At 41.8% G+C, this 13,321-nt stretch overlaps 1 protein-coding gene across 1 annotated transcript; it reads left to right on the top strand.

Annotated features, from left to right (window-relative positions):
• The first annotated feature begins 2,757 nt into the window (after positions 1–2,757).
• Positions 2,758–4,327, top strand: LOC4348595 (BURP domain-containing protein 16-like). Its single transcript, NM_001403967.1, has 2 exons — positions 2,758–3,547; positions 3,870–4,327. The coding sequence occupies exons 1-2, from the start codon at positions 2,818–2,820 to the stop codon at positions 4,172–4,174; spliced, it is 1,035 nt and encodes a 344-aa protein (NP_001390896.1). The 5' UTR covers positions 2,758–2,817; the 3' UTR covers positions 4,175–4,327.
• Positions 4,328–13,321: the final 8,994 nt, after the last annotated feature.

Here is a 13,321-nt window from a genome sequence, read left to right as displayed (position 1 = left end):
AATGGTGTGACGTTTGAGCAAACTCAATCAGTAGATCGATACTGATGATATATATATATATATATATGTGTGTATATATATATATATATACTTCCTCCGTTTCTAAATATTTGACGCCGTTGACTTTTTTAAATATGTTTTGACCATTCATCATATTAAAAAAATAAGTAATTATTAATTCTTTTCCTATCATTTGATTTATTGTTAAATATACTTATATGTATACATATAGTTTTACATATTTAACAAAAGTTTTTGAATAAGACGAACGGTCAAACATATGCTAAAAAATTAACGGTGTCAAATATTTAGAAACGGAGGAAGTATATAATATATGACTAGGGCTCACTCGTCTTTATCGTTATATGTGCTGATCTAGTTTGTTCAAATTTGACTTCCTCAGTTTAATTGTCTCTTTTCGTTGAGCGAAATGAGACCAGAGCGAATGCATTGACACAACTTGGACCTGCTCCTTATCTTATTTAATTTAGTAAATACAGTACAGTATCCCAGAGAATTAAAAACGTAGCTATTTATTTGTGCAGGACAAGAGTTACGTTGTCGCGGCATGCAAGTAGGATTTCAAAGGTGGAGCCCACGTTTCTACTTGTTGTGGAAAATGTGTTGACGATATCACTTTTTCTATATCATAATTGATATAATAGGGAAATTTTCTTAACAAAGTAGTTATTCATGTTAATATAATTATTATCCAGGTTAATATAATTGTTATTCAAGCTAAAGAATGCAAATTAAATTTTCACTATGATTCAATCTTTTTTCTTCTTTTCCCTCTCACTCTTGCGCGAACATTAAAGTTGTTAACCTGAATAACTACAGTTCATAACTTAAATACCAGAATATTTAATCTGAAAACATTAAGATTCAAATTAATATAACAAGTACAACATATGGGTAAAGTATGTAAAGTAAATACTTAAAGTCCTTAATTTGAATAACTAACTTTATTAACCTGAAAACATTATGTTTCAACCTAAAAAGCAAGAATAAACTTTCTGGTTCACTCTGTAACCTTAATATATACAATTCTTAACATGAAAAACTGTTAATTTTAACCGAAATATAAGAATACCTAACTTGAAAGCATTCAGTTTCAATTTAATACAAGTACAATCTTGTTGCTACAGTATGTAACATGAATAATTTGAATCCTTAACTTGATTAACTACTTACATGAATAATTTAAACTTAATACGAAGACACTCAGTTTCAACCTGCAAAGCAAGTACAAACTTAATATGAGTAGTTTGTAACCTGAATACCTACAATCCTTGTCCCTGAATATCAAAAATACTTAACTTGAAGACAATCAATTTCAAATTAATACAACTAATACAAACTTGCTGGTATAGTATGTAAACTAAATAATTAAAGTCCTTAACTTAAATAACTACTTTTAATAACATGAATAACATAATACTTAACTTGGAGACATTCAATTTCAACCTAAAAGGAAAGTACAAACTTCCTTATACGGTCAATAATCTGAATACCTACAATCCTTAACTTGAATAATTGTTATTCATAACATGAATACCAGAATACTTAACTTGAAGACACTCAGCTTCAAATTGATGAAACAAGTACAAACTTCCTAGTATAGTTGTAGCCTAAATAATTAAAGTTCCTCATTTGAATAACTACCTTTAATAACCTGAAGACATTTAGTTTTAACCCGAACAAGAAATGTTAGAGGGAGAGAGGAAGACGAAGATTGAAAGAAGAATAGATATACAACTTGCGAGTAAAAAGCACAAGGAGAGAAAAAGAGGGACAAAGAGATCACGCGAGAGGAAGAGGAAGAGAGATACAACTTGAGAGGAAGGACAGGGAGAGAGAGAGATCACAAGCAGAAGAGAGAGATGTCAGAATTTGATTGTAGTATCAAATTTGATATTGAATATGATATAAGCATATGCGAACGCTTACTAAAAATTTTGATTTTTAAACTTACAAATTACTCATATATCTATAGAAACTCTCATTTAGATTTCTAAAACTCTATTAGTATATTAATCTTATTATTTTTATGAAACATTCAAGAATTCTCCGTAATTGATACGTTTCTAATTATCTTTTCATAGTGCACATGCATACAGCATATATGTATGCAGTGCCAGCCAACATGTACATTGCAAATCGTACTTAAAAAAAAGAATTGATGAAAACATAATTTATAATTAATTTTAATATGAGATGAATGATATTTTTCTCGTAGTGACATACTTTCTCGTTCAATCTTCTATAAGTATCTGTATCTGTATGTATGTATGTCTACATATACATACATACATATATATATATGTACATACATATACATATATATATATATACATATAATATAAATATATATATATGTATATATATATGTATATATATGTGTGTGTGTGTTTTTTTACTGTATAACCCCGTATTCAAATCTATATTAAAAATTCAATAGAAAGATAATAATATGATTACCATATGGCAATTATTCGTGAAGTAAGTAAATCCTATCTGATTACACTTTTCTAATTAGACCTTTCTATTGAATCTACGACAGTAACTTAATTAGAAATGATAGACGAATGTATAATTAAATTGGTTTGGTACTGGCCCTCAATATCGAGCTAAATATGACATAAACAGATCTTGTATAATATTTCAAATAGATATTTACTGTTAAAATACAAATAAAATAATATAGACATTAATCATGATTCTGTTGTCATTTTCATTTCCATTCATCTATTTATTCATCGCTCTCATTCTCTCCCTTCACTTGTCTTTCCAGCACAGCTAGCATTCTACCAACCAATGGCAACATCCTTTCTCTTCTCTCTCATTCTCCTCCTCATCACTGCCCTTTCTCTTCCCTTTCCTCTCCATGCGTCATCTGTAGACCCCTTGAGCGCCGGTGCGACCACCGTCCGCTACTGGAATCGCAAGATTCCTAACAATGCTCCTCACCCCGACTTCTTCCTTTCACTCCTCTCCCCTCTTCCCGCATCTGTCTCCTCTTCCCTCTCCTCTCCGCTCTCCATATCCCCATCCATCTGCCGCTCTGCTCGCCTCCTCTGCCCTAACTCTACCTATTTTCAGTCCCTCTCAAGCACTGTCTTCATAGATGGATGCACCTTTAGTTACTCATGCACCTTCACATACGAACATACCAACATCACTATAAAGCCTGGTATATTTTTTCGGGAGCAAGAATTGAAAGAGGGGAATGTGGTCAGAATGCCAGATATAGCGAATGAGTTGACGACGGCTCGTTCGTCGTTCCTTCCCCGATCGATCGCGGATAGGATCCCATTCAAGGCTGAGGCTGTCAAGTCCCTGTTCGGGCTAGAGCCAAACACAACCTTGGCAAAGGCTGTGGATGAAACGGTGGCGCAATGCCAGAGCTCGCCAAGCAAGGGCGAGACGAAGCGGTGCGTCACATCAGCAGAGGACATGATCGACTTTGCCGTGGCGATGTTAGGTGATGACATTGTGGTTCGGAGTACCGTACTGCCAAATGGGCCCGGCGAGTCGATCATGATTGGTAAGCTATGATATTAATTAGAGTTGCAAGCATCCTATAGAGTGTAGCTATCCAGTGTCAACTAGTTAAGTGGCGCACTTGTATTCATAGGAAATAGAATTAAATTAAATTCTAGCTAGTGAAAACCAGAATAACCTAACCTCCTACATTATTATACCTGTATATATATATATAGTTTTCGTGTTGGAACGGGGCAAGAAGGTATAACCAGGCATATTTGTGTAAAATGAAAGGCTGGCTTACAACAGTTAATTATCTAATACAGTAATACTAATATAGTGGATATATAATTTTTGATTTTGTTCATTTGTTATATATGTAGGTAAGGTCAAGGGAATAAATGGTGGCAAGATTACCAGCTCGGTATCATGCCACGAATACTTATTTCCATACATGGTATACTACTGCCACTCGGTGCCTAAAATCAGAGTTTATGAGGCCGAGATCCTGTCCGTCCAGACGAAGGAGAAGATCAACAGCGGTGTCGCCATCTGTCACATTGACACGTCTGCCTGGAATGCTGGGCATCCTGCTTTTGTGGCACTAGGTGGGAAGCCAGGTCAGAACAAGGTCTGCCACTGGATATTTAATGGCTCTATGACCTGGGTCATCGCCGACAAATCCTAATTACACACACGTTTCGATCTGAATCGATGAACCATATATATATGCAGCATCAGACCTATCTTAGTATATATTGCTGGTCTGCTACTGCACTTCTCCAGTGCGATGTATCCGTGTGTTTTCAATATAAATAAATATAAAGTAATTTTATATATATCCGTGTGTGTTGTCTATTGTGTTTGGATGATCTAATTCGTCCCGCAATTTCCATTTTTCTCGGCATCGTAACCTTCATAATCGCAGTGGACTTTCGTTCCCCTTGTAATCACGCGAGCAGATAGTCAAACGAACGCCGTGATGATCGCTATCCGCGTTAGACCTGCTCCGATTAAACGTGTCTTCGTGTCTCCCTTTGGAATCTTCTGAATCCCTCCTCGAAGATGATGCCACTGTATTTGTCGAGGAAGAGGAGGATCTGGGAGAAGTGATCGAGTTACCTAAAACCGATCCGCTTTCATGACCTCCTATTGAGCTCAGATCTCTTTCTTTGAGCCTATGATATGCATTTCTATATGGTGACACGGAGTCGCCCATCATCATAAGAGACTAGCTAATTGATGATGAGACCTCCTAACTACAGCCATGCTAAAAAAGCATCAATCTATTACTCAGGGCGTTCTCTGATAGATCAAAGGTTTGGAAGGTACTATATGCTATGGATAATTGTGAGATGTTCTGGTGGATCAAACCAGAACCATGGTTTCAAGTTCAGCTTCTAAACCGGTGGCATTAGGTTAGGTAGGAGCAAGTCTGGATATTGAGGAGATCGAAGATGAGATGGATTGAGGGACAATAAGACTGAGATGGGGACGGAGAGTTGGCGCTGGTGGGGCTAGACTCTAGGAACAGGAGGAGGTGTCGCGGCAGCTGCCAGGATGGGGATGATTTGGCGTGGTGGCGTTGGCCGGGACTTGGACGTGGTGTCACAGGCGTGCAAGGAGATGAGGGGTCGTGGGTGGCTCTATAACAGAGGAGGTCGAGGGGATTAGGGAAGGAGGGCAGCAAGCGGGCAAGCGCTAGCGGCGAGACCGCTAGATTCAACTCATAGGAGAGGATATGTAGGGGCAACGCATGGGGAGGACCGGAGGACCGGAGGAGGTGTCTCTGGTCATGGTAGGGTAGAAGTGGAGGGGGTAAAATGAAAAAAAGGAGATGTTAAGGTTCCCATTTTTTCTCTCAGGGAGGGATGTGGATTCGTGGAAGGATCCCTTTAGAAAAGAAGTTTCTTGAAGGGTATCGAAAATATTTCGCAAACTGTGGAATCTAACGGCTAGAAGCATCGGAATGAGGAATCGAACGGCTGAAGTTCCCTTAATGACGTGGCGTTGTATTTTGCAAGGAAAGGTTTCACTTTTCACTTATTTAGATGTACCTAAATTAAGTAGCATAATTGACAATGTAAGGTGAAAGCTTAGAGTTTCATTACTTTGATTTTATAAAAAAGGTGGCTGGTGGCATACACTAAGGGGCTGTTTAGTTCCCAAAAACTTTTCCCAAAAACATCACAACAAATCTTTGGACATATGTATGAAGCATTAAATATAGATAAAAAGAAAAACTAATTGCACAGTTTACATGTAAATCGCGAGACGAATCTTTTGAGCCTAATGAGTTTATGATTAGCCATAAGTACTACAGTAACCCACATGTGCTAATGACCGAATAATTAGGGTCAAAAGATTCGTCTCGCGGTCACTACAGGATGGTACACATTTGGAGGCGAGCTAATCAGCCTCAAAATCCTAAAAAATCCGCCTCAGAATATGTATTGAGGCCAACATGCACCGCCTCGGATACTCCTGCCTCAAAATAGTATATTGAGGCAGGCATAAGAGTTGGCTTCTGAAAGGTGTATTTGAGGCTAACCATGTATGCCTCAGAATTTGATTGAGGCAGACCGCATGCCTCAATGCTAGGGTACTGTCGAAACAAGATTTCGGCAATAATAAAAGGGGGTGGCTATCAAGCTAGAAAAGTGGATGGGTTTGGAGACAAGGAATTTTATATAGGTTCAGGCCTTCTTATTCAAGAAGTAATACGCTACTCCTGTCCGGGGATGATTCCGCCGAGTATGTTATTGATCGTATGATTGGGAAAAAAACATCGTCCCGAGAGGAACCCGGACCCCTCCTTATATAGGGGAAGGGATCCGTATTACAAAATACAGTCCATATCCCTAACGGAATATGTGATTACAGATAAAATACAATCGTGACTGACGAAGATCTCGGATATTTCCTTGACACTCAAGTTAGAAACTAACCCGAGTCCTCATAAAGATATTCTATCTTTATTTGGTACCATATATCCGACTAAATTATAACTGTCGTGTTGATATGGGGTATCCATAATCTCCACAGTAGCCCCCGAGACCTTCGCAGTTTACAAAACAATAACCCGAGTGCTTCAATTCAACTTGCTCCAGCTTGTCGAGTGCTAAAAAACTGTGAAGGGCGAAAATAAAACATGGTGCATCGGGTAGATGCACCTAATTAGGTGTAGCCCCCCCGACTATATGGTTAGTTGAAAAACTAAACATGTAGTCAAGAACCGAGTGGTTTTATAACGAAGCTTGCATGGTACTCAATAAAATACCCAGCCGACTGCTTCTCAACTTGAATATATCAAGGATAAGAAATACGAAAAGGGCCGAGTGATAAACACTCAAAAGGTCCAAAAATAGACATATTTGATAGGAATCCGAGTAAGAAACTCTTAAAATGATCCACCAAACATGACAAAAATCATGGTAATCAACGAGTCTAATAGCCTAAGCTATGACTCTCACCATAACCAAATTAAGCATATAACATGCTAAGAGAATGACTCTTAACAAATTAGTCATCTCGAATCAACCCAAACAGCTTTTGCAGCCTAATAAGGCTTATAAAAATAGTATAACACCTTCCTGCTGGGCACCTTTTGTTTGCATCGTATTAATTCCAAAGAATTATCAAACTGCATTAAAAAGGATTTTAACAGCATTGGGCCACATCATTGTGAGCACAAATTGCCAAAGCAAAAAGTGTCTAAGTCCCTAGGGATCACAACGGGCCACGCTGATTGTAATATTGGACTGAAGTACTGTACAGGCCTAGGCCCATTAGTACTCCCGATACCCTAAAAACACCGAAGTCCAAGCGTCGCTTCGTCTTCCCCGCCGAGACTCTCGCCATTTTCCCCATTTCCTGCTACAGTTCAAAACTGCGCCGGCCAAACTAGGGTTCACCAATCCGCTCCAATCCATCCTCAAAAACTCCACGAAAGTTCTCCCCGCGTCCACCGCTTCGATTCCCCATCCCTCTCCAGCCATATCTCGGACCAAATTAAACCATCCAGTTCACATTCATGGCGGAAGAAAGAGAAAGCTTCGAGAGTCAGTGGGCGCCCTCCGATGTGACGGAAGATAATCTGAAGGAGATGGTGGTGCACGGCGTTCTTCCGGCGAAGGAGATCATCGGGTGGCGACCAGCATTTGGCGAAGCATTCCCGACCCCCGATACGCATGAAGTCGTGGTATTTGCTCATTTCTTCTATGGCGGTTTCTCCCTTCCAACCTCAAGATTTTTCCGGGGAATTCTGAATTTCTATGGAATCAGCCTGCATCATCTGAACCCGAACTCCATAGTTCACATCGCCAATTTTATTCATGCCTGCGAAGCCTTTTTAGGTATTAGGCCACATTTCGCCTTGTTCCGCCGCATCTTCTTCCTTAAGCCTTAGCCAAACAAGAGCAAACCATGTGTTGTTTGGGGGGGGCTGGCTTCCAGCTCAGGGGAACCTTAAGCCAAAAATACTTCTCCATGCCCTTCAAAACCTCAAACAAAGGCTGGCATGCAAATTGGTTTTATGTCCAAAACCCTGAGCCTGCTCTCCCCGAGTACTCCTGTCTTCCTCCAGTTTATCGGGATACTTGGAACTCACTGCCAATGGGAGATGAAGCCGCGCAAGCAGTGGAACTGATGGAGAGGATGATAAAGCTAAAAGAACAAGGCCTTCAAGGGGAACAGATCACCCGGCACTTTATCAGGTGTCGGTTAGCTCCAATCAAAGAGAGATCTCGTACAGCCTTCGAATTTGACGGCAGGCACGACCCAAACCGTGAAGATCCAGATTCTCTTGACTTCAAGGTCATGAAGGAAAGGATGTATAAGATCTTCTCCAATGCTATCATTGTCAGCTATTCACACTTGCTGCCAGTCATACCGTTCAATGCATTCAATCCTCCTCCACCGGTATGTATTCAAACGTTCCAACCTTCCTCAAAACATGATTTCGTCTCTTGTTGAATTGCTCGACATTTATGCTCAGGAGTTCGCATTGATGAAGTCAAGTCCTCCAATCGCCCAGCACCAATCACCTCGCCGCCAAACTAGTCAGGGAAGCGGGGGACCAAGAATTCGGTCTGAAACCCAACCAAGTGCTTCTGATCCAGTCGGCCAGTCAGATTCTCGCAAGAGGAAGCTGGTTCCAAGTGACGACGAAGGCGATGATATCGGAAAGCTCAAAGATAAAGGAGCGACCGGAAAACCTCCGAAGCCAACTAATCCGAAGAAGAAAACCTCTAGTCGTCCTTTGCCAAAAATCAGAAAGTCTTCCAGGTACCGATCATATAACAATCTTCCTTGTATTAATATTCTCCCATCATGAAAATAACACTGATGGCAAAACTTGTAGGAAACCATCTGATATAGATCCTTCTGAGAAAGACTCTGATCTAACTAACATGGAAACGGATTCCTCAAAAGAAACCGAGCCGACTGCAAAAGATCACCCGAGTGATAATCTGCAGGCCAGCGGCAATGTAGAACCCAGCGACAAACCCATGACTGCAAGCCAATCGACTAAAGCTGGAGTCGGAGTTAACCAGGAGCCCCCGATTGGAAACCAGTCGGATACAGGGCCAAGCCAAAAAATTCCTGAGGTTGAAGCTCAAACAAACAGTCCTCCCGAAAAGGATGCCGACCATGACTCTGAAACTAGATCTCGTGCGAAAACACAAGAGTCCACTCGTCCCCGACCGGGGATCATCACAGGTAGACGCGCTATCTGAAATCATTACGATCCAACAGACTTTTATTTGATTGCTTCATCTTCATTCATGGATACACTAGGGCCAATAATTGGTGATGAAGAAGAAATCCTCCGGATACGAGCAGCTGAGGACTCGCGCCCTCCTATTCTGGTCAAGTGGTGGGATGACAACATGCAGCCTCAAGGAATCGTGATAAATAAGCAAAAAGAGGACGAAGAGTTATGCCTACTGAAAGAGGCGCTTGGTCAAGCAACCCGCATTGTAAATGTAAGCTCTTTGGCGCCTAATCCCAACCATCTCGTTTGCCTTTTAGTTCAAGCGCTAATTAAACTGTCTTGCAGAGGATTCATCTTAGGAACGAAGCCAAAACGGCAACCTTAGAGAGATTAGTCCCTCATCTGGGAACCCTCGAAGCCACCAGGAATCAACTGCGCGAAACAGAAAAACTTGCTAGGAAGAATGAACATGATCTGAGGGATCGAATTGCTGAGCTCCAGGAATCCAATTTTGAACTGAGTGGCTCATCAAAAGGTACGTAGAAACTCTGCCCAACTAACTTGTGCTGTTATCTTTGTGATCTTGATTAACCAGAATCAATGTAGTACAAGCTGCCAAAATATCCCAACTAGAGAAGCAGATCCAAACTCTAGAAAATGACAAGGCAGAGCTGGCAAGACAGAGAGACTTGGCTTTAAAGGTAGTTGAAGGTACCAACAATCAATGCCTGAAAAGCCATTGTCTTCCATATGCTGACTTATTAATGTGAATCTGTTGATGCAGACCGCAAGATCAAGTCGTAGGCTCAATTCGACGTCCTGGTTGGCAAGATCAAAAAACTTGAAGAAGCCCGGGATAAAGTCGCTAATGCCGCTACCCCACTCATCCAAGCCATGTTCTTCAATAACACCGGTCCGAGTACACTTGATGCTTCTGAAATCTTCGACAAGCTGAGAGTTGCTCCGGATACATATTTCAAGGACATCAAAGAAGCTGGGAGTATGGGAGCGAGTCTGGCGTTGGCGATGACCAAATCCCTTTATCCAAGGGTTGACGTTGATGCCATTGATGGCTTTGTAGACAGGACGAGCGAAGAAGCTGCTCTTGACCTCATTAGCGATGCGCAAAAATCTGCCGATAAGATAGCAGTTGATGTAGTTGAGAGATTTCAGGACACCGATCTTTGACCGACTGGTCCTGATAACTCTGATGATGAAAAGACTGATACTGATTGATATAACAATCATTTTGATGATGATGGAGGTACAATTCGTACAATACTAATGAATTTATGCTGTGCATGATATTTCAAACTTGGCTCCTGATTTCTTAAAAGTTTTTGTCAAACCTTGTTGAGCCTAAAACTCGCAAAAGTTGTTTAAAAACTTTCAGTCCTCATTGACTAAGCCAAAAAATTAAACAGAGCAATGATAGATCAAGTAGGCGAATTGAATTGATAAAGATCACACTCCATTATTATAGTAGCCCCCGACTGGTAACTCAAGAAAAGGCTTGATGTTAGCCATCAAAGAGGAAAATACAGAAGTAATGCCTAAGCATAAAAACGACGAAGATGTTCTATATTCCAAGAATTGTCGATAGATGTACCGTCTTCACGCTTTAGCCGATAAGAACCTGGCCGGGTGACTTCAGAGATTATAAATGGCCCTTCCCATAAAGGAGATAACTTGTGCCGATCCCGTGTAGTTTGAATTTTCCTCAAAACCAGGTCTCCGACTAAGAAAGCTCGTGATCAGACGTTACGGTTATGATAACGACGCAACCCTTGCAAATATCGGGCCGACTGAATTAGGGCTGCTTCACGGGCCTCTTCCAGTCGGTGTAGATCATCTACTCGGTCTTCTCCATAGCGCTCCTCACGAAAGTTGCAGAAACGCAAAGATTCAAATTCTACCTCGCTAGGCAACATTGCCTCTGCTCCATAAACTAGGAAGAACGGCGACTGGCCCGTAGCCCGACTGGGAGTGGTGCGCAAGGACCAAAGTACAGATGGCAGCTGTTCCACCCATTTGCCGGCATAGGGATTCAATCGGTCAAAAACTCGTGCTTTTATCCCTTGGAGTAGCATGCCGTTGGCTCGTTCAACCTGTCCATTACTCATAGGGTGCGCTACGGAGGCATAGCAAATTTTGATGCCAAAATCTTCACAAAAATCTTTAAACACTCCTTCGGTGAATTGAGTGCCATTATCAGTGATGATCCGATTAGGTACCTCAAACCGGTGCACAATGTTGATGAAAAAATCTCTAGCTTTATCTGCTGTGATCGTGATAACCGGTTTAGCTTCAATCCACTTGGAGAATTTATCGATAGCCACAAAGAGATGCGTGTATCCGCCGACTGCCCTTTTAAACGGGCCGACCATGTCGAGCCCCCAGACCGCAAACGGCGAGGACAACGGGATGGTTTGCAACTCTTGGGCTGGCAGATGAATTTGTCTGGCAAAAAATTGACAACCTTCACATGTCCGCACAATCTTGTCAGCATCAGACACAGCTGTAGGCCAAAAGAAACCCTGCCGATAAGCTTTGCCGACAATGGTTCGTACAGCAGCATGATTACCACAGATGCCTGAATGAATATCTTTTAGCAATTGTCTCCCTTCCTCCAAAGACACACAGCGCTGCAGTATTCCTAATGGACTTTTCTTGTACAGCTCAGTCTCATGAATAACGTAAAGTCTGCTGCGCCTGGAAATCCGCTCGGCTTCATTTTTGTCTTGAGGGAGTTCTTGTTTGGTCAAAAATCTTATGAGAGGTTCTCTCCAGTCGGCTTCAATCATGCTTACACCTTGAGTATCCATGGCTTCAATTGTTTCTTTTCTGGGCACGGTTGGTTCGTAAAGATGTTCGACGAACACATCTGAAGGAGCTGCTTCCCGTTTTGAACCAAAATTGGCCAGTCTGTTTGCTGTCTCATTATTATGTCGGAGGACATGGGTGAGCTCGAGTCCGTCGAATTTATCTTCCAACTTGCGTACCTCTTGTCGATAAGCGGTCATATTATCATCTAGACAGGACCACTCTTTCATGACTTGATTAACAACTAACTGAGAGTCTCCACGGACGATTAATCGGCGAATGCCCAGAGAGATGGCAATCCTTAATCCATGGAGCAGCGCCTCGTATTCCGCCACGTTATGGGACGCAGAAAAATGTATCCACAATACGTAGCTTAACCTTTCTCCAGTCGGGGAAATTAAAACAACTCCGGCTCCAGTGCCTGAAAGTCTCTTCGACCCGTCAAAGTGCATAGTCCAATACTCCATCTTTTCCTCGGGCGTGTCCTCTTGGCACTCGGTCCACTCGGCGACAAAGTCGGCTAAAGCTTGGAACTTGATCGAAGTTTGTGGCTTGAAGGATATATCAAAGGACATCAGTTCTAAGGCCCACTTTGCGATTCGTCCATTTGCCTCGCGGTTATGAAGTATATCCCCGAGTGGAAACGATGTAACCACCGTGACCGAGTGACCTTGGAAATAGTGGGATAATTTCCTGACGGTAATTAAGACACCATATAATAACTTTTAAACCTGAGGATATCTTGTCTTGGAGTCGGCCAAAACCTCGCTAACGAAATAAATTGGTCGTTGAACTTTTTGAATATGGCATTCCTCTTCACGCTCGACAACCAGGACCGTGCTCACAACTTGGGAGGTCGCCGACACATATAACAGCAGCGGCTCTTGTGGATGTGGCGAGGCCAAAACTGGTGGAGTACTGAGAAGTTTCTTGAAGTCTTCAAAGGCTTTCTGTGCTTCGGGTCCCCACTGGAAATTGTCTGTTTTCATTAACAGTTTAAAGAAGGGCATCCCCCGCTCACCGAGTCGTGAGACAAACCGGCTGAGCGCCGCCATGCAACCAGTCAGCTTCTGGACATCTTTCTGAGAACTCGGCGGTTTCATGTTGAGGATGGCATTAACTTTCTCCGGGTTAGCTTGTATGCCTCGGTGAGACACCATAAATCCAAGCAGCTTCCCTGACGGTACTCCGAAGACGCATTTTTCAGGGTTTAGTTTCATCCTGAAAGCGCGGATGCTCGCGAAAGTTTCTTCAAGATCCGTAATCAAATCATCCTTCTGCTTGGTCTTGACGACT

Source organism: Oryza sativa, chromosome 10 (assembly GCF_034140825.1).
Source record: "Oryza sativa Japonica Group chromosome 10, ASM3414082v1".
NCBI classification, from domain to species: Eukaryota; Viridiplantae; Streptophyta; class Magnoliopsida; order Poales; family Poaceae; genus Oryza; species Oryza sativa.
Note: the sequence above shows the minus strand (reverse complement) of the source record. Positions and strands in the feature narration are given on the sequence as shown.